At 32.8% G+C, this 22,298-nt stretch overlaps 2 protein-coding genes across 2 annotated transcripts; both read left to right on the top strand.

Annotated features, from left to right (window-relative positions):
* Nucleotides 1–311: 311 nt before the first annotated feature.
* On the top strand, nt 312–6,524 carry LOC110869424. Its single transcript, XM_035976777.1, has 10 exons — nt 312–405; nt 497–691; nt 867–1,100; nt 1,358–1,624; nt 1,748–2,186; nt 2,307–2,935; nt 3,072–3,248; nt 3,406–4,623; nt 4,862–5,994; nt 6,126–6,524. Exons 1-10 carry the CDS (start codon nt 312–314, stop codon nt 6,522–6,524), a joined length of 4,785 nt encoding a protein of 1,594 aa, XP_035832670.1.
* Nucleotides 6,525–16,059: 9,535 nt separating this feature from the next.
* On the top strand, nt 16,060–18,201 carry LOC110871783. The gene is made up of 2 exons (XM_022120514.2): nt 16,060–16,959; nt 17,061–18,201. Exons 1-2 carry the CDS (start codon nt 16,176–16,178, stop codon nt 18,122–18,124), a joined length of 1,848 nt encoding a protein of 615 aa, XP_021976206.1. The 5' UTR covers nt 16,060–16,175; the 3' UTR covers nt 18,125–18,201.
* Nucleotides 18,202–22,298: the final 4,097 nt, after the last annotated feature.

Genomic DNA, 22,298 nt, shown 5'->3' with positions numbered 1-22,298 from the left:
ATTAAATTTATATCCATATTTAAGGTTATTTCCTTTTCACTACTTGAATACACTCTCATGTATTCTTATTTATATGTACCTCATTTCTTCTCACAACAAAGAACATCATCATCGAATTTGACAAAGTATGAAATAGTGTTCTATTATGCTTACCGGTTTCATGTGATATAAGGTACGTGTTCTATCCTCATTATACATTTACTTTATCTATCTTTATATATATATATTATTTATATTATTTATTATATATATTATATATAAACTTATGTCCAACAATATATGACAACTAATTACAGTTTGCATTTTAGAAAATGTCTCACATTCGTAAAGGTTCATCCGCATCAAGTCCCGATTTACGTAACATAAATGTTACTTCAGGAACTCCTTTGTCTGATATATCTAACGGTATGTTCTATAATTTTTTTTTTGAGATATTATTAATTCAATTATCGTTTCAGTTCATTTCATTGTTTTACTAATTCATATATCATCTCAGTTGATACATGCAGCAACATTGACAAACCTGAAGCTGTCCAAAGAACAAAAGCTAGAAGAATATATTCCAACAGTAAAAGATTCAATACAACCTCATCGCAGACTCAATCCACACTAAATTATTCAACTCATAATAATAAAGAAAATGTAACTTCAACCACATCTACCGTGTATAACAGATCATTATGTAGGCCTGGTATAAACATCAATTTTTCCTCTGGTATATCATATTCGGAAACTCATAATACGAATCTTCCTTTTTCAACAAATCCTTCACATGATATTTCCAATGGTATTTTCAAATCTATACTACTTACTTTATTACAAAATTTATATTTATATAAATTTAACTAATGTATATGTCATTTCAGTTTCTATACGTGATGTAGACAAGGATGAGGCTGCAAACAGAAGGAAGGCTAGACGTATATACTTGAATAGCAAAAGATTGAATAAAAATTCAACACAGACTCAATCGTCACTAACTTCTTATACGCCAAATAAAGAGAATATTAGTCCGAACACTACTTTTACGTTGAATAGATCATCTTTTAGCGTCCTCTCAAGTATCAATGTCTCTTCCGGTTCATCTAAATTCAATTCAGGTAAGGCGTGAGTAATGTTGTTTTTAACATATTATGTAATAAAGTGTTTTTTCTTATATCATCAAGTGTTTTATAAACCATAACAACTTTATATCTCTCAAATTTTACTAATTCATGTCATTTATGTACATTAATTTTATTTTAGTTACCAATATTATTATCAAGCTTTTTAATATATAGTTAACGAAATTATATATTTTTTTAAGTACGTTTTTTATTATATGATTTTATATCATTTGTTATAATAATTTTTATAGGAAACATTGCATCTTCCAGTGGTATTCCAAGAAACATTACAAGCAACTCAGCATCAGTCATGATACCTTCTTCATCGTCTACAATTCCACCAAATACTGTTATAGCATCAGACGAACCTTCACCATTGATAAGAATGTCATCAGGAAAGCGGAAATTAGTAAGAAAACGACGAAACTTAACACCTATACCTATTATTGATTTGACAACAGATGATGATAATGAGGTTGCTGATATCATTGATCAACATTTAAAAGGTGTTTCAAAAGGTATAGTTAATCCTCTTTTATTTAATACTGCTTCAATTATTTATTTTCATATTGTTTTTTAACAACATAGATTTATTATTTTTAATAACATTAATCTTTTAACTGAAATAAACAAATGTACAGACTACTTGGATCATGGTGACCAGATTATCGTGTGTCGAACGTGTAGCGCAAAGCTATGGAAAGCAGAGGCGGATAGGGGAGAACAAAAGCGAAATAAACCTAACTATTTCCTTTGCTGTTCATACGGCAAAGTTTTGTTACCTGATTTTAAGCAGCCTCCTGAAATTTTGAAAGATCTATATGTTGGCGTCAGTGCGAAGAGCAAATTCTTTTTAAAAAACATTCGTCGTTATAATTCTATGTTCTCATTTACATCTATGGGAGGAAGGATTGACAAAACTATCAACCGTGGAAATGCACCTTATGTCTTTCGATTAAGTGGTCAAAATTATCATACTATTGGGAGTCTATTACCTGATGATGGAAAGGAGCCAAAATTCAGCCAGTTGTATATATACGACACAGATAATGAAATATTTAATCGACAAAATGCAGTTGGGTATGTATTAATTTCATAGTGTTTATAATTACCTATAATTGTCGATTTATTTTATATGATATTAATGTTAGTAATACATATATAATCGCTATTAATCCATACATTTTGTTACTTTTATAGGGGCTCAAACACTTCTTTTACAATAACTGAGTCAACTTTTGATGTTCAGATCATTGAGGAACTTACACTTATGTTAGACACTAACAACGCTTTGGTTAAAATTTATCGACAAGCTAGAAATTGTTTAAACGAAAACCCTTACATCGACTTGAAGCTTTGTCTAATTGGTAAAAGATCCAAAGATGGTAGGACATATAACCTTCCTGAAGCTTCTGAAGTTGCTGCATTAGTTATTGGAGATCTGACTCAAGCTGTTGAGAATCGTGATATAGTAGTGAAAACAAGATCTGGTCGGATTGAGCGCATAAGTGAATTACATCCTTCTTATCTTTCTCTACAATACCCTCTTTTATTTCCATACGGAGAAGATATGTACAGGGTTGACATTCTTCATAGAGGTCTCAATCCAGACACGAACAGCAAACGTCCAATGTGTACTATGCGTGAGTTCTTTGCTTATAGACTACAAGATCGTGTCGATAAGTTTTCTTTGATTCATAATGCAAAAAGACTTTTCCAACACTTTGTTGTTGATGCTTACACTATGATTGAGAGTGAAAGGTTGTTTTACATACGGCGACAACAAACTCATTTGAGGTCAGAAACTGTTCAGAATATTCAGAATGCAAGTAATGCTGGAAAAAAAAGATATGTCAAAAATTGGAACACGTATCTTTATTCCATCTTCCTTCACTGGCGGTTCTCGATATATGATGCAAAATTACTTAGATGCAATGTCTTTGTGCAAATGGTTTGGGTATCCAGATTTTTTCATCACTATTACGTGTAATCCAAAATGGCCGGAGGTGCAAAGGTTTTTAAAAGATACAACGATAAGGCCTGAAGATAGACCAGACATTTTGTGTCGAATTTTCAAGATAAAACTAGATGCCATAACAAAAGAATTGAAAGAAGGCAAGTTGCTCGGTAGAGTTAATTCTGGTATGTTTATTTATACGATAACATCTAAAGGCTACTATTTTTAAATAACGTTACGTTTTTTTTATTAGTATTATTATTATTAATCTATATTTAATGTTGATAATATAAGTTACTTTTTTGTTCTAATTTATTATATGTTTGTTGTTGTACTCTGTAGTTGTCTATACTGTTGAGTTTCAAAAACGCGGACTTCCTCATGCACACATATGTGTATTCATGCATTCTGACAGCAAGATTCTATCTGTTGACCAACTAGATCCAATCATTTCTGCCGAAATTCCAGACATAGCCGAGGATCCAGAGTTATATAAACTTGTGGCAGACTACATGATTCATGGTCCGTGTGGTCCTCTCAATATGAATTGTCCTTGCATGATCGATCGTAAGTGTTCCAAGAAGTTTCCTAAGAAATTTGTTAACGAAACATGTTTGGATAAAAAAGGATTTCCAGTTTATCGTCGAAGGGATTCTGGCCTATCTGTTGTTAAATCACGTGTGAACGTAGACAATAGATATGTTGTTCCATATAGTAAAGTTTTGTTAAAAAGATACCAGGCGCATATTAACGTTGAATGGTGCAATCAAGTTGGTTCTATCAAATATTTGTTCAAGTACATTAACAAAGGCCCAGATAGAACTACTCTTAGAGTTGTTGAAAGTGGAAATCAGGATGAGCAGGAACCTGTAGTCGATGAGATAGAAAAGTATTACGATTGCCGGTATATTTCTGCATGCGAATCTGTTTGGAGGATCTTTTCATATGATATTCATTATCGATATCCCGCAGTTATTCGATTGCCGTTCCATTTACCTGGTCAGCAAAACGTAGTATATGGCGCAGACGATGACATTGACGAGGTTCTTAACAAACCATCTGTTGCTTCTACTATGTTCTTATCTTGGATGAAGTGTAACGAAAAATTACCTGAGGCACGTAATCTTACTTATGTTGAGTTTCCATCAAAGTATGTTTTTAAATTAAGAACTCGCAGTTGGGATATAAGGAAACGACATCCTTCAATCGGTAGGATTCATTCGGTGTTTCCTTCAGCTGGTGAAGCATACTACCTCAGAATATTATTGAACAAAGTAAAGGGACCAAAATCTTTTGAAGATATTCGTACTGTAAATGGTACTTTGTATCCAACTTTCAGGGACGCATGCTATGCGCTAGGGCTTTTGGACGATGATAACGAGTACATTGAAGCTATCAAAGAAGCTAATTTGTATGGAAGTGCTACTTATCTACGGACGTTATTTGGAACAATGCTGATGTCTGGTAGTTTGTCTAGACCTGATTTTGTATGGGAGAAAACATGGACGTATTTATCGGATGACATTTTATATAGACAAGAAAAACATTTGAATGTTGATGGTATGTCTTTTTTTTAATTTTTGCATGTTATCTAATATTCAATTAATATATTTATTAAATTAAATTTTTTTTGTTGATAATTTTTTTATTTGAATGAAATAAAAAAAACTTCATTTGTACAAAATTTTTTTTGTTATTTACCCTTCAAGTTCATTTATGTATATTTACCAAAATATACTTTAATATTCGACAGTACGAATTATTGTATTATTAAATACATCTTCAATTTTGTTTGCAGGTTTAAATTATTCTGACGAAGAAATAAAGAATTTGGCGTTGTTAGAGATTGAGAAGTTCTTACTTCGTAATAATTCATCTCTGAGGAACTATTCAAATATGCCTTATCCTGATGATGAGTCTATTTCTTCGTCTAACAATCGATTGATCAACGAGGAGTTATCTTACTTCCAAAATACCATGGAAGATGAGTTGAATAATATGTTACTACTTTTAACAGATGAGCAACGTAATGTTTTTGATCAGATTATGGAATCTGTTAGAACAAACAAAGGTGGTGTCTTTTTTGTTTACGGATATGGTGGCACCGGTAAGACCTTTCTTTGGAAGACATTGTCGGCAGCAATTCGAAGTAAGTCTGAAATTGTTTTAAATGTTACTTCAAGCGGTATAGCTTCTTTGCTACTTTCTGGAGGTCGAACAGCCCATTCTCGATTTTCCATCCCTCTGAATCTAAATGAGGATTCTCTTTGCCGCATGAAGCCTGGATCTGAACTTGCGTGTCTTTTAAAAAAAACACAACTTATTATATGGGATGAGGCTCCTATGATTCATAAACATGCCTTTGAAGCATTGGATAGAACCTTAAAAGATATATTGATGCCTGATTGTTCAAATAGCGAAGCTTTACCATTTGGAGGAAAGGTAATTGTATTTGGTGGTGACTTTAGACAGATTCTTCCTGTTGTTCCTAATGGCTCTAGACAGGATATCGTGAATGCTTCCCTGAGTTCGTCATATATATGGAATAAATGCAAGTTACTAAGGCTAACAAAAAACATGAGGCTTACTGTTGGCATGAATCATGGTGATATTGACAAGACAAAAGAGTTTGCTAAATGGCTTTTGGATATTGGCGAGGGAAAACTTGGTGGTCGCAACGACGGAGAAGCTCTTATTGATATACCTCAAGAACTGTTGATTACTGAGTCCACTAACCCTATTGGTAATCTGATCAACTTTGTGTATCCGTCGATACTTGAATCGTTCAATGATCCAAATTATTTTCAGGAAAGAGCCATACTTGCTCCTAAGAACGACGTTGTTCACGAGATAAATGATACCTTATTAGCAATGTTTCCTGGTGATCATAAAGAGTATCTAAGTTCAGATTCCATCTGCCAATCTGAGAATGTAACTGACCATATTCGACACAATGTTTACCCCCCGATGTTCTAAATGGTCTTAAGGTTTCAGGAATGCCGAATCATAAATTGGTTTTAAAAGTTGGTGTTCCTATCATGCTGTTACGTAACCTTGATCAGAAAAACGGTCTGTGCAATGGTACAAGATTACAAGTCGTAAAACTTGGTGATCGGATTATTGAAGCCAAAGTGATTTCTGGTAATAATATTGGTACTAGAACTTTTATACCAAGGATCAATCTTTCCCCCTCTGACAAACGAATACCTTTCAAGCTTCAAAGAAGGCAATTCCCGATAGCTGTGTGTTTTGCAATGACGATAAATAAAAGTCAGGGACAGTCGTTATCTAAGGTTGGTTTGTTTCTAAAGCAGCCTGTTTTCACTCACGGACAACTATATGTTGCAGTTTCAAGAGTCAAAAGCATGGATGGTTTAAGGATGTTAATATTAGATGTTGAGGGAAACGTTACTAATAAGACTACAAATGTTGTATACAAAGAGATATTCTCAAATTTATAGTTTTGATTCGAAGTTTCATTATTTTAATATTAATATCCAACTGTCATATTATTTATTCCTTTACTCCGAGATTTATATTTCCATTTTACTTTATATTTTTTTATACATTTCATTTGTAATATATATCACATACAACTTATAAAAATAATCTTAACCACATATAAACAAACACAAGTTAGTTTGTAAATAGATATATTTAAACATTGAAAACCAACAAGTACTTATGCATGATACCAACTGTTAATTACATTCAAATGTATGGTACTTTGTTAGATTATATAATAGTAGTTGTCTTTAACCATAAACTACCTACTAACAAAATAAAACATCATAACCATAGAAACTTTGTCCAAAAAAGAGTAAACCAAATAACATGATCACAAAACAGTTATCATTTGTTCAACACAAACACCTTCATCATTAGATTACCTGTTAACATGCATTAACCCCATCCACATTTGATAAGATCAGGAGATTTGATGAACTTACAAATGTGAAATGCAGTCTATCACCCAAACAAAGTCCATTCTCCTTCATGAACATCGGCCAACCTTCGATTGCATACCTTACAGCATTTCCATTCTTTTGGCGCCTAACATTCATTTTGATTGTTTTTCCCTTCATGTTCCTCACGTTTAACTTATGAGATTTATTTCGGAATCCGGCTGCTCTTACAACATTAGCAGGCATTCTCTGCATGCAAATCCGTATTTAAGAACTCATTCAGCCATATTCATGTTAAAATATTTCAGTCTATGATTTTTATGTCAAAAATACATACCATGCGGTTTTCTCCTTTCATTGTGAAATCATACTTTCCAATTTTCTCAACAGTAGTTGTTTTTGCAACAACTTTTCCTTCAACCTCCGCTATCTTTAATCCATGATCATCCCTCTTTCTTTTTTCCTTTACCTTTTTTTTGAACACATACATTATCTTTAGAATTAAATCTAAGTTAATAATAAATGTTGATCACTACATATTGTTTATTTATGATAAACGTACCATCCGTTTCCGAGTTATCTCTCCATCTGTTGAGACCTTTTCCATTTCAAATTCTGTCCTGCATATCAGCTCCTTACTGACCTCCGCATGACAATATGCCTCTACATGTTTACCTTTCTTCGTAACCTATTAAGATAAAACAAAAAAACCTATTAAGACAATATGCCTCTACATGTTTTCCTCTACGTGTTGAGACCTTTTCCATTTCAAATTCTACCTTTGAGTTTTCTTTTCCAGCAATGTTCTTAATCACTTCCTGTTTTTTACTAATTTCATGAATCTGTGTATCATATTTAATAAAATTACAACATCTGATTGTAATGTGTTTTAATCTACATAAATATAAGGTTATTACCTCAGAAATCATCTCATCTGTGGAGTCATCATCATCATCACCGAAGCTCTGTTATACAATAAGATATTAGCAAAAGAGACGTAATTATTACTAAACTGTTATACTTTAAGTTGATAATACTTACAAAGTTGACGGTTTTGTAGTATGTGTCTTTAGCTATCTCCATCAGAGACTCATCATCACTTTCTTCTTTTTTATTCAAAACAACTTCAATTCCTCGACGATAAATCTTTATCTCAAATTTTTTGCTTTCCGTATTCGTCAACAACATTATATCATCATCTTCTATCCCAAGATCATCAAATAGTTTCGGACAACCTTTCGTAAAAACATAATTATCATTTATTTTCTCCGTCTCAACTTTCCAAATCTGACCTACTGCACATATGTTATAATAATCGTTGACTGGCGTGTGAGAGTAACATTTTGTAACATAAGCTTCGGGAATCACCTGAAAAGTTTAGTAGCATTTTACTCTCAAATATATATGTATATCATTTATTTTACAACTATAAAGAAAAACAGATTAATATATTAATGTATACTTACTATTATCTTTAAAATGCCGTAACGGTTTACTGTTACGAAAGATTCACCACATATGTTGTTGACGAAACAATCAATGTGAATATCTTTATCTTTCAATATCCTTAAGCGCAACAATGTCTGTTTTTTCAACTGAAGATCCCTTACGACATTTTTCCAACCATCAGTTATAACCGATTCCCCGCTTATACTTCTCAAATAAGCTGTCCAACTTCTTTCACTTTGATGATGTATCATTACTTTAGTTCTTTGCCAATAATCACCGTATACACTCTTAACAAACTCAATTAGCAGTACCTGTTGTTAAATTTATGTTAAAGATATTATCTAACACAAATTAGAGTTATTTTATTTTCTAACAATTGTAACATACCAGTTTCATCGAGTAATCATCATCTAACACAGTTATGCATGAGGAACTCATCTTTATATACCTGTAAACAATGATGTATATATTTGTTTACAATATACAATAATACAATATACAATATACATATAAACAATAACAAAGCAACTGTTATCTCATCATCTAACCATAATTTTTTTCACAATTACATTCACAAACTATATCAACCAAATAAGTATAGTAACCTAAATTTTATACTTTCAAAGACAAACAATTAAATGTAATCCGTTTTAGATAACATAAGGTACACAATAAATAACATTGTTATTCAACTTTTTTAATGTTATAACCTAATCAATGATCCAAAATACAATGTCAATCAAGAATTTTTTACTATCACAATAAGATGCACTAAATATATCAACCAAATCATGTTATTAACAGAAATTATATATTTTTAAAACATGCAATACGATCTAATTTATTTTAGATACATATAAGATACACAACATTTAATTTCATAAAACTGAAAAACCTGATTTCATGTGTAAACCGTAAACAATCGCCGGAAATACTTCGGTGAAGTCACTTAACCCGGAAATTGGCGTTCAACTCAGATGATAATAAGTGTGTGAATCAAAGAGGAGATTTCCGATAAAATGATCGGAAATAATGGAGGTAAACTTACTTTACCAAATTTCTTCTTCACCGTCGGTTTATGTTTCTTGAGCCAAGTGATTCTTGATTGAAGGTGATGGAGTGTTGCAGCATCTTTAGTCTTTGATATGATATGTGATGATTATAATTTATATTTTATTTTTAATTTAAGTATCGATTTTTATTTTTAACATATATCCGTTATTTATGTAATAATATTAAACTAATGTTTTTTATTTTACCCATTATGTATTTGAATATCATACAAAAATATATATTCACTAATTAGTACTAATATTTCGGAAAACCTTTTATTATGTTAAATTTTTATTACTAGCAATATTTTGTAAATCTTTTGCTATTTTTAAAACACATTTACAATAATTACATTAATTTATATATTTTTGTACAATATTGAGTTTATTAATTATTTACATAAATAGTTATAAGAATTGTTGATTCTATAGTTTCTTAAATTTTATTTCCAATTTTCTCATATAAATACATGCTGATATCATTCTATGTGTTGCTATTAGTATTCGATTGTTAGTATTCTTCCTCAACTGTCGTGTTCGGGTGAATATGTATCGTCATGGTCCGTATTCATCATAACTCTACTTGATCCACTATCCCTTCAACAGGTACATAACTTTCATTATTGTTTTTATAAACTATTTATTAGTATTGTTTGATGTTTGATATTTATTCTAAAGAAATTTTTCATATATTTTTTTTTGGTTTTCAGGCTATACCTATATGTATGAGTAGATTTATATGGACGAATAAGTTACAATCCTCAACTGTTAGCCTTAAATTTGATGAAAAGCATTCATGGCGTGTTCGCATCCAATTAATAGAAGATGTATTCTACTTCACTGATGGATGGTCTGAGGTTTTAAATTACTTTGGCCATGGATATTTCTTTATTATTTTCAACTATCTTGGTGATCGTACTTTTAAGTTCAAGCTTTTCTGTCATGATCCAAATCAAGAGTGGGGGAAACCGTTTTGTAAAATTATTCAAAATCCTTTACAAACTCCAATGGTACGTACTTTTATTATAGATTTATATTGTTTTTTTCTCGATTTATGTAAAACATAATACTCATACATTTTATAATAATTAATTTCTTTACAGGTTATACCAGATACTTTTCTTTCAGAACATTTTGATTATCCTTTACCGGATAACAAGGTTATACTTAACGTATCCGAGATTCATAAATGGGAAGTCCGTATTAGAAAGATTGGTCCAAATTATTGTTTTGCTGATGGTTGGTTTAAATTTATTGAAGATCTCAGGTTAAATCCAGGCGATATTTTGTGTTTTAAAATAAACGACGTGAAAGATTTTAATATTACCATATTCAATAAGCACGGTCGTCAAGTTTTGTTAAACAACACTCCTTTGATTGAGCAAGAATATGAACATATTACCAATGTTGAAGGTTATCGACAAGTTAGTGACGATCCTAACTATCCTTTTTTTGCAATGACAGTATCTACTGAATTGGTATTCTACTATGCTTTTTTATGTTTAATTTTTTTTTATTTTTAGTTTTTTTTCATTTAATAACATTAACATATTTGTAATGTGCTTACAAAATGTAGATCCTTCCCAAATTGATTACTGACATAAGTGGTTTAAATGAGTTTTCTGAAGTAAACATCAAAGTTGTTAAAGGAAATACTTGGGTTAAGAATCTTCGTACACACAATATTGATGGTCAAATAAGGTTTGTCAATCAATTTATTATCTTATTTATTATATATTATTATTTAACTTTCACTGTATTTGTATATGAATTAGTAACATTTTTTTTCATATTTTATCTAACATAGGTACGGTGTTGTTGGGTGGCATGATATAATTGAAGCTGAACATATTTCCTTAGGTGACGATTGTTTCTTCAACTGGTCGAAAGCGAATTCCAAGTTATTGGTTACGAAACTCAAGCAAGCATAAGTGCTATAGTAATAGGCTTTCACTTTTTATTTAAAATCCGAAAAAACAATTACCTTACAATAACTTTTCGATCACCCTTTATATACGTTTCCGGTACAATGCGTTTGTTATTTTATTTATTTTAAATTCAGATTGCCATTATAACCAGAAAATCAAATCGTATCAACTTCAAATTTCAATAGTACGTTCATGCATACAGTTTCTTTATGATCAGTATAATCGTATTATTTTCAAAAAAAAAAAACATATCATTTCTCAACACCGCGAAATTCGCGGGTATTAGCACTAGTTAAACAATAAAACAAACCAAACATAAACCCAGCTCTCTGTATCATCCCTTTCTCTCTCTAAACCCACCACCCCCGCCGCCACCACTGTAACCCGATTTTACCACCACTCACGACCTACATCTATGCACAACCAACTACCTACCATCTAGAGGCAGGCTGAGAGAGAAAGATGAGTGAGGAGAGGTCACCAGATCTGAAGCGTCGTCTATCGCCACAACCCGTATCTCTCTATCTCTATCTTCTCCTGCACAGCGGCGATGATGGTGATGGACTCAAGCTTGGAAAATACTGAGCAGTCCACGAGTTCTTGCGGATCCGGCGACGTCGCACCAGGACCTCCTGAGCCTCTGTTGGTACCAGGTGGGTTTCTCCATAGATGACGTTTATATATTTGGTGGGTTTATTATGAGGGTATTCATGATGGGAGTTGAAATTTAATGAAAAAAATTGGGTGAATTTGATTAGGTTTTGAATCCTCAATTTAATGAAGAAATTTGGTAGGTTGTTGGTCGTGTATTCAAAACTTGCATCAAATGAAATGAAGAAGAGGTAGAAATTTTGATGATTCTAGAAACAGAAAAAGATGTGGAGGACAAGTTTTTATTTTTTGTTTATTTGAAGTTGTTTTTTTTATTTATAAATATACTTTTAAATAAAATGACTGAAATGCCCTCATGTGCCTTACACATGATTAGACTTAACTAATAGTTTTAACTGGGTTAGTGCTAAAGGACCAAGGATGTAATGCTCTTAACAAAAAAAGGACTGTGACTGTAATTATTGAAGTTAAAAGATATCTATTGCAATCCAATACATACATAAAGGACGAAAAGTGTAATTTACCCTTATAAAAAACTAGGTTACAATCTCGTCTATTACACGGATTGATAAATGTAACGTTATATAACTAATAATAATTTTTTCTTTTAAAAAAATATGCATTGCATGATAAAATAAACCTGTATATTATACTAGTATAATATAATATAATGTAATTTGTCAACATATAGTAGTCAAGATATGTATTTAAAAATGTAATATTGAAGTGACGGTTATAAATTTTGTTAAGTTAATTTTTAAATCATTATTTATTTAACTGGATATTAACATTGAACTTTTTAGTGCCACCTTTTTTTTTATTTAACATGTAGTATTTTTACCATCCAATCACATTAAATATTTGAAAATTTTTAGAAACACTCATTAAAACAACTATCATCATTATTTTTTATTTTTTTTAATATTTAAAGAAACATAACTTTTGAACTTGGTGAATCTTTTATAAGTAAAACATATAAGTTTATTTAAAAATATTATAAATAAATTCATTTGTTTAATGATATAATAACTATCTTTAATTAAAAAAATCCATAATTTTGTAGGAGAGAGAAATGATAAAACCAAAAGGTTGGTGTCTCTAATGGATGACACGTGCGCCCAGTTGTCTTCTTTTAATGCCTTAAAAGGTGCATTAAACTTCTGTTTTGACTCGAGCCAGGGACTCTTCCCCTTGGCCCTCCAGTGGATGCCGCCCCTTGGACCCTGCTACCCGGGGGTGCTGCCCTCGAACCCCCGTTGTTGCCCCCTTGGAATACCCATTAGGGGCTTCGTCCGAACACTAAGAATTATAACAACTCATACAAGCGTGCACTCGTGCATCACCTAACTTGTTTGATGTGTATTAAATGAGTAAATTACTTTTTGAGTCTCTATGTTTTAGTGGTTTTAACCACTTTAGCCCAAAATTAAAAGGTTTGACACTTTGAGTCCCTAACCGCTCATTTTATAACGCTTTGAGTTCCTGTGTTTTAATGGGTTTAACCACTTGAGTCCAAAATCAAAAGTACAAGTGTTAAAAATTGGACTCAAAACGTTATAAAATGAGCGGTTAGAAACTAAGGGCGTTAAACTTTTTGATTTTGGATTAAGTAGTTAAAACCACTAAAACACAGTGACTCGAAAAGTAATTTAACCATATTAAATTCACTTTAGTCGCCAAATTCATCCTAATTACACTAAAATATCCGACATTATTATATCCACCTGTCTAGTAAAAAAATTGCGTGTAAGAAAATTAGAAAAATGCAAAGTTGTAAAATGGCCATCACGTCTTTTTCTTTACTTCTAAGTAATAATTGGAATATTATATTTGAATAATTTATGTGTGTTGTACAAAAGAAAAAAGAAAAAAAGAAAAAGAAAAAGAAAAAATAACTGGAATATTAAATTTGAACAGTATAAAAGAAAAAAAAGCAAAAAAGCAAAAGAAAAAATAATTGAAATATTATAGTTGAACAATTTACGTGTATTGTACAAAAGAAAAAAAAGCAAAAGGAAAAAAGATGATAAAGAAACAAAGGTATACTACTCCAAATTCCATTTGAATCTTGGTAGAGTGAATTAAGAGGGATTGAATACTCATACGTGTCAAATATGTAACTTGATATATAGTTGCATATATATATCTTTATTCAAGTGCTAAATCAACTAAAAATTTTTAAGAAGAAAATAGTTTTAATGGAAAAAAATTAGTTGCTAGGTTTGTTAAGTTGTGAAGTATGACTTTTGTTGTAGGAATGTGATAGCGGCCACATCACGGAATACCGAGATTGTAGTAATAGGACCCACTCCCAACCGAGCGGGCGGAAACTAGGACGAGAAGAGGAAAAAATAGAATGATACAGTTTGGCTTGGATGGATTTTAGGCCTGATTTTACAAGTCGGTTTATAAGCAATTTGAAAAAACAAATAACTTGACAAATTAGCAACAATATAGGATTAATCTTCCCTACATAATGCTATATATAATGTAAACTAATAACACATTAATACAAAAATAATGAAATCTTTAATACGGTCTTGGATGTAAATCCATATTCCTGTGAAACACATAAATTCTTGTATTAATTTCTTTTCTTCCAAGATTAATTAGTGTTTATCTTATTTTGGTATCACTTACACTAAACCTCTGTTTAGTAACAGAGAACAGATTTTAAATTTTTTAAAAGAAAAAACTTTAAGGGTATATAAAATAAAAAATAAAAAATAAAAAATAAAAAATAAAAAATAAAAAAATAAGAAAACATAAAACAGAAAACATCTTCTTTTCTTTTTCCTTTTGTGTAATAGATATGTTTTGATATGAACAATTCAAGACTTCAAACATATATTCCTTTCCCTTTAAAAAATACCATGCTTAAACATCTTCATAGGAATCTCAGTTAGTTCAAATTTACACTTTCCTAAATTTTAGAGGAATGAATATGTTTCCATCTACTTAGAATATGTACTTATTTATTTTATATATTATTAGGAAAATATGTTTTTAATAAACCAACCTTTGTCCCGTTGGTAAATAATAATCTTATCTACGTAATTGGTATACAATAATCCTACCTATCAACATGTTGGTACTCAATGAACTTTCATTAATTTTTTTTAACTGAAGTTAGTTTTTAAGTTTTATTTATTACACAAACAGTCCCTGTAGTTGTTTTACAGTACACATATGTATATATAAAATTTAATTACATGGCCCTTGACGTTTTTTTTGTTTTACAAAACAGTTAAAACTAGTAAATTACAATTACAGGGTGGTGAAACCAAGACTTGAAAACTTAAAACCTTGGTGGGAAACCAAGACTTGAACTTGAGACCTTTACATTATCTTGAGATAGTTTTTCCACTCCACCACCAAAACCTTTTTGCATAATAAGTGGATGCATATATTAAATATATAATTTAGTATATATATAAAAGCTTATAGAAACCGTTCGGGCCCTCTAAAAATTTGGGCCTTGAGCGATGGCACATGATGGTCAGCTGTGATACATGATTAAATTCTTTCACAACCAGGCGAGATTTGTTCCTTTATCTAGGAACAATTGGTGTAATTTTAATAGGATTAAATTAACACACCAAGATACTCATAGACTTAATGCACTTTGATAAAAGTTCATAAACTAGATAACAACTAATTAATGCACTATGATAAAAAATCCTAAACTAGATAACAACTAACAAATGAAATTGACAATGGCGCTTTTATGATTTATCGAAAAATCTTGATACTTATAATATTCTAAAACATCATTTAATATGCTAATGTTATTATAATCAGAAATAATAACATTAACAGATCACAATTTCATGAATACCATCCAACATGTTTTTTTTTTTTTTTTTTTTTTTTTTACATACAAGACTTGATAATGAAGATAATTTAATTTGCAAATTGTGTTTTTAATCCGCAATCATATAAACATATTTACTTTTAGTATGTGATGGGTAACATAAACTTGGTAATGAAGTTAAGTATGTATATGTATGCCTATAAATGCAATAGCTCATCCTTTTCATAACTCACCCCATCACATCTTCGTTTGCTCTTTCTCCCCAATTCTCTTTTCATTTCATTTCTTGTTTACTTTTGTGTCTGTTTCTTCTCATACTATTTTTTTACTAGAAAAAGAAAAAAAACTTAAGATGTTTGAGCACGAACATCCGTTAAATCTTACAGATTTGTGGTCGGAACAACTGCAACGTGACGAAGACCATGAAGAAGACAAGGAAGAGAACGAGGATGAAGTAGATGCAAAACAAGACTTCCGATGTTTGTGTTCCCGGTGTCATGAAGAAATCAACTGGTTCCATAGGTATTACTACTCTTGTTCTACATGTAGTGATTTTTCTATCCATAAGTTTTGTGCAGAGCTTCCCGATAGATTGGAAGACATTTGTGAGGCTGGTCATACTCTTGGCTTCTGCCTAGTTAACTACTATTGGAATTGTAGTATTTGTAATCGATTTAGGAAGCCTAGAGAGCTACTTTACCGCTGTGATCTTTGTGATTTTAAGGTTGATGCAAATTGTGCTAAAAAAAGGCTACAAAACAATATCATCTATCATCCTAGCCATAAACACCCACTAGTTCGCATCCCCAGACAAATTTTAGACGAGTGTGATGCATGCGGGAAGGAGCATAAAGGGCTCTTTTATCATTGTCCCACGTGTGCTAGTTCTAAATTCATTAATAGTGATTGTGCTTTTCTACCGAGAAAATTGCAAATCCAACATACGACAAATGGTATCTTCTCCCATATTCATCCTCTCACCCTCGCTTATTCCTTTCCATATGCGGATCAAATATCCAAAAAATACCCACGGTGTAGGGTATGCCGTTGTGGGTTTGATGATAGTTCACATCTTTGGCTATATAAATGCGAGAAATGCAGATACTATACCCATCTAGATTGCGCAACATCTCCAGGTAGACCTACCACCCTACCTAGTACATATGTTTTTAGTTATTTCTAAATATATTATTGGTTCTATGTTTATCTAATATTTCAATGTTGTTGTTTTCACTAGGTACGGGCAAAATGATTAAAAACTATGACGATGTTGAACACCCTGATCTTCTTCATCTTCCATTTCCTGATCCATCTTATAGCCTACTAAAACACTTGTTTTTCAAAGAAAGTGGATCAAAAACACATGAAGTGAGTCATCAACACCCACTCATTCTGGAAGATAGCCCCACCTCTTCAAGAATATCCTACCATAACCCAACAAAGAGGATTGAAACTTTGTGCAATGGATGTTTAAGACCAATTACGAGTGGGCCAGTTTACGTGTGTTCTAATGAGGAGGGGGAGCATTGCAACTTTGTGCTCCACGAGTGGTGCTCCCGACTGCCTACTGAACTAAAAGACCACCCTCATCACCCACGACACCCCCTGATTCTCCATTCAAAAGTCATTGGTAAGTTTTTCGGGGTCTTCGCTTGTCGTCTTTGCGGGTTAAATTGCAATGGATTTGCTTATTGTTGTGTCAAATGCGATTACTACATCGATGTTAATTGTGCCTTCGTACCTAAAGAAATCACTCACAATTCTCACCCGAATCACCTCCTTACATTAGATAGTCCATTCTTCATTTGCCATACTTGTGATTACTTTAGAATACCCTTGTGGAATGCTTTGTTGATACCAGAGACAACTACACACAAGTGTGACAAGCATCCTATGAAACTGAGTTACTTTCCCATTGAGAACCATATGAGTGACTATTTTTGTGAAATTTGTGAGGAGGATTTAAATCCTGAGTATACATTCTATCATTGTCGTGAGTGTATGCAATCTATGCATACAGCTTGTGCTCCGTCAATACTTCGTTATGAAACATATGCCAAAGATGTTGAATATGGTGCTTACGTTCATCGCTATGTAAATGTGAAATTTGGGGGCACATATAACAATATTGAAGTCCATCCACACCCCCTTTCATTCGTTCAAGGGGTTGAAAGCGATGGTCTTTGTCACGAGGATGGTTGGCGCAGTCTCCATTACGAGATGATCTTTAAGTGTTTAACTTGTGAGTTTGCAATTTGCTACCGTTGTATGAAGTGTCTTTGTGAAGTCTTTTCTGTTTAATCTTTTCTTCTTTTATATGTAATAGACAAATTGAAGTTAATTCATGTGTTTGCTTTGTAATCCACATGTCTTTAGCAGCTTTGTATGCATTAGTTGTTTTTTGAATTGAAATGTCGTTTGGTGTGCGGATATAAGGGGATAATGTACAAGAATATTCGGGTATTTAACCGAGTATGATATTATATAGGAATAATTTAGGGCTACAAATGAACCAAACGTTCAATGAATCGTTTGTGAACCATTCGACAGAAAGTTTGTTTACGCTCGTTCATTTAATAAGTGAGACAACATGAACAAAAGAATTCCATTCGATTAGTTAAATGAACGAACACGACCAAAGGTCTCGTTTGTTCAATTGTGTTTGTGAACGTTTAGTAATGTGTTCGTGAATGTTCATTCATTTACGTTTGTTCATATTCGCGTGTTTATGTTGGTCATTAAAGATTTTGTACATTTAATTATTTTATCTAAACTTTTTATATTTTTTAATTCTTATTTATTTAATTATTTATTATTCTAACAAATAAAACATGAAACCTCATTCCCAATATGGTTATGCACCGTTCCCCACTTCCCATTTCCTGCTCATCATTCAAATCGACAAATACTATTAACCTCTATTCCATGATTAGGCCTTCAGGTTCCAGCGCCACTCCGTCCGCCATCCACCTCTAGTCTCCGCAAATTTTATTTGTGTCCATTTATATCCAATATTCATCATGAGTTTAGGATGGGTATGATATTAAAGGTTATCCATTCAGTAGTAACACGATATTGGTTCCATATCAGGGAAATGAACAAGTTAATACATTATATAATCATAAAAATCGTATCACACGTATTAAAAACTTGCAATTACAAAAAATACAATGTTGTTAGATACTTTTACTAGTATAAAAAGTATAAAATATTTTTTTACTAGAAATAACGTATTTAACATGGGCATAGGAACGCCAATGGGCACGATAAGATATGGTTTTCTTCTGTAATCTCAACAACATATTAGATTATAAGAGAATCTCACATTTCAGGGAAACCCACCGTGTAGGTCCCTTTTCGCGGAGGATGACGAACCTAAACCTTGTTATACAAACCTACTAGCGAGTGCGGAATCCAAGCTAGTAAGCAAACCGGGATGAAGCAAGTAGAGAAACAAACACACAAGAGTTCACCGATTAACACCACTGTATTAATACGTATGAAGGTTCCAGTTACAAGCACAATGTTTACAAATCAGTTTGCAAACTCTCACTATGTGTGTGTGTGTTCCGGACAGAATGCTCTCAAGCTCTCTAGTCTCTTGTCTGTGTGCATCTATCTACACTCAACACACTGCATGGGTATTTATACCCAGCTCATGTTGTCTATCCCGAAGGATCCGATAGATGGTCCGAAGGATCATCTATCGAGGACAAGTCACTCGAAGGATCAGCAGGGACCTCGAAAGATCACCTTTCGAGGTCTAATCATTCGAAGCATATCTTTCGAGCACCTCGAAGGATCAACAGTATCCTTCGAGGCTATCCTTCGATACAGACAAACATATTACAACTTATTGGCCAAGTCAAACTAGGAGGATAGTTGACTTTGTCAACTTACAGACTAACTTAGGACATCGTTTACATACAGACCGAATACAGACAAAGTACAGACACAAGTGCACCAACAAACTCCCCCTTGGCTGTAGCTTTGTCTTTATCTTCTATGGTTGTAGACTCGTCTCGAACTTCGACGGTCTTTGGTCTTCGAGTTACTAAAACTCTGATGTCCTTTCAAGTCTTCATTTTCGGAGGATCTTCAAAGTCTTCACGTCTTGAAAGCAGAGAGTGTATCAACAAACTACCCGTATTATGTGGGAAGTGTGTTAACAAACTCCCCCTTAACATAAGCTCCACCTTGAGTTATGCTCGTGAATGACTTGATCTTTATGAAGTGAGATCCTTGTGGTGTTGATGATGGCCGGCGGCAACTCGATCATCTTCATCTTTTGAGCGCCTTCTCGTCGTGTCTTCATTCCAAAGCTTGTCATCGACCATGTTCTCCTAGCCTTTAGAATCTGCACATGCAAGAAATCTAAACGCGTAATGAGAACAACTGCTTGGAATAGATAACATAACCACATGACACACGAATGACCATGTCATAATCAAACACCGTCCGACAGTTTGAAAGTTTAATAAATTGTCAATTTTAGTTTAACTTTCAAAACTTGCAAATTTCGACCGTTTATGAAGATTTAGTCAGTTCGGTTTTCAGTCAGGTTTCAGGTAACGAGGACTCGAGCTCCAACATCGTACGATCGAAAATAAAGTAGAAAGAAAATCTTTTTGGCTTTTATAAAGTTTATATTAAAACACGCCTAAAATCTTTTTGGTATTTTTGAAATTAAAGGACAACAATTTAAAATCCTTTGAGTGTTATCAAACGACATCACCGCTAATGTCGTGCTGATATGCACCAAACGACGAAACTGTTTAAAAAGAAAAACAATAAAAGTTAAGCAGTAAATAAATACATATATACAAACATTCTTTTTGCGAGTTTCGAGGGTAAGAGAATCATATCAGTGTACGGTCATGCCAAAACACTCTTGTTGTTCAGTTAGTTAATATTAAGACAAGCATCCTATAACAATTATCGGTATTGATGTCCACTTAAACTCAACTTATCAGATGTAATCATGTTTAGGAGATAAGTTAAGGTATGATTTATACTTACCGACCGGTGTTCATCCACATCACGACACATTCCCGTATCAAGGTATGCACGAGAGTTCATCTTACCGGTGAGTATACCGATTATCATCTGTTTGACCGTATAAAATGTGAGATACTCACTTATTTTGATTTGAAAACAAGCCCTATGTGATATAATCACTTATTGATGAGGAACTTGATTTTCGTATGCATGAGGGCACAGGTGCAAGTCCGTGAACAGGTCAGTACTTCCGTACAGCAGAGAGACGAACTTGACACCCGGATAAATGTGATATTTTATCACTTATTTGATTTGGACATGTGATTGTTTATCACTTATTGAGGTCGAATGCAGTATGTAATATGTACACGTTTGTATAGTATCATGGAAGATCTAGACTTGCGTCCCCGTAATTTTTCGGTAAAAGATACAACCATGATACCCAGATGATAAGTAGCATAAAGACCGAATATCTCAGAACCTCGGCAATCTATCAAACGAAATTTCGGTACTAAGACCATATGCCAATGAGTGGTTCCCACCTGGTCTTCAGTCGATTTAAGGTTTATATCACCCTGCACACTTTAAAATGATTGTGAGCCTACCGATACATCTTATATAGAGTTGCTTATCGTTTTTCATTTAAGGTTTAAAGAGGTTTGGATAGACCACTGATGTACTATCATTTTCTCTTTTGCTCGCCAGGAAACTCATTTTTTTTTTCTATTGTTTTTGTGTTTTTGAAATTTTTCGATGTTTTTGGATTTTCAGATTTTTGGATTTACTCCCCCTAAAATCAATAAACTAAGAGAAATTTAAAACACAAAGATATTTACAAAAATGATTTTCCGATGTTGGTTTACTCTTGCTTGACCTTAATGCCATTTACCAATAATAAGAAGTCAAATCTAGATTTGTCAAAAGCTTTGGTAAATAAGTCGGCACGTTGGTCATCGGTGTGGACCTTAACAACATCGATTAGCCTTTTCTCAAAGCAATCACGTATGAAGTGATATTTAATTTCGATGTGTTTGGTCTTTGAATGCTGCACAGGATTTTTAGTGATGTCTAAAGCAGCAGAATTATCAACGTAAATAGGAGTAGTTAGGAATTCAAAACCGTAGTCCCGCAATTGTTGTTGGATCCAAAGAACTTGGGAGCAACAACTTGAGGCAGCAATGTATTCAGCTTCGCATGTTGATGTAGCGACGCATGTCTGCTTCTTGCACTGCCATGTGACTAGGCGATTTCCTAAAAACTGACATCCAGCCGTTGTGGATTTGCCGTCGATTTTGCATCCGCCAAAATCAGAATCACTGAAAGCGACCAAGTCAAAGTTATTATCCCTAGGATACCACAGACCGGTGTCGGGGTAAGCCTTCAAATAACGATAGTATGAAGGGCTAACAGGTTCACCCTTCAAGTCAGGAGTAATTCCGTGATTAGTTGGCAATGGGGTACCAATGGGCGTTGCATC

Source organism: Helianthus annuus, chromosome 8 (genome assembly GCF_002127325.2).
Source record: "Helianthus annuus cultivar XRQ/B chromosome 8, HanXRQr2.0-SUNRISE, whole genome shotgun sequence".
NCBI classification, from domain to species: domain Eukaryota; kingdom Viridiplantae; phylum Streptophyta; class Magnoliopsida; order Asterales; family Asteraceae; genus Helianthus; species Helianthus annuus.
Note: the sequence above shows the minus strand (reverse complement) of the source record. Positions and strands in the feature narration are given on the sequence as shown.

Excerpts from the sequence above, each read along its gene's own strand:
- LOC110869424 (XM_035976777.1), top strand. The coding sequence starts at position 312 with ATGTCTCACATTCGTAAAGGTTCATCCGCATCAAGTCCCGATTTACGT. Across the intron at positions 2,187-2,306 it reads AATCGACAAAATGCAGTTGG|GGGCTCAAACACTTCTTTTA; the intron begins GTATGTATTAAT and ends TTACTTTTATAG. Across the intron at positions 5,995-6,125 it reads CCATCTGCCAATCTGAGAAT|AAAAACGGTCTGTGCAATGG; the intron begins GTAACTGACCAT and ends AACCTTGATCAG.
- LOC110871783 (XM_022120514.2), top strand. The coding sequence starts at position 16,176 with ATGTTTGAGCACGAACATCCGTTAAATCTTACAGATTTGTGGTCGGAA. Across the intron at positions 16,960-17,060 it reads AGATTGCGCAACATCTCCAG|GTACGGGCAAAATGATTAAA; the intron begins GTAGACCTACCA and ends TGTTTTCACTAG.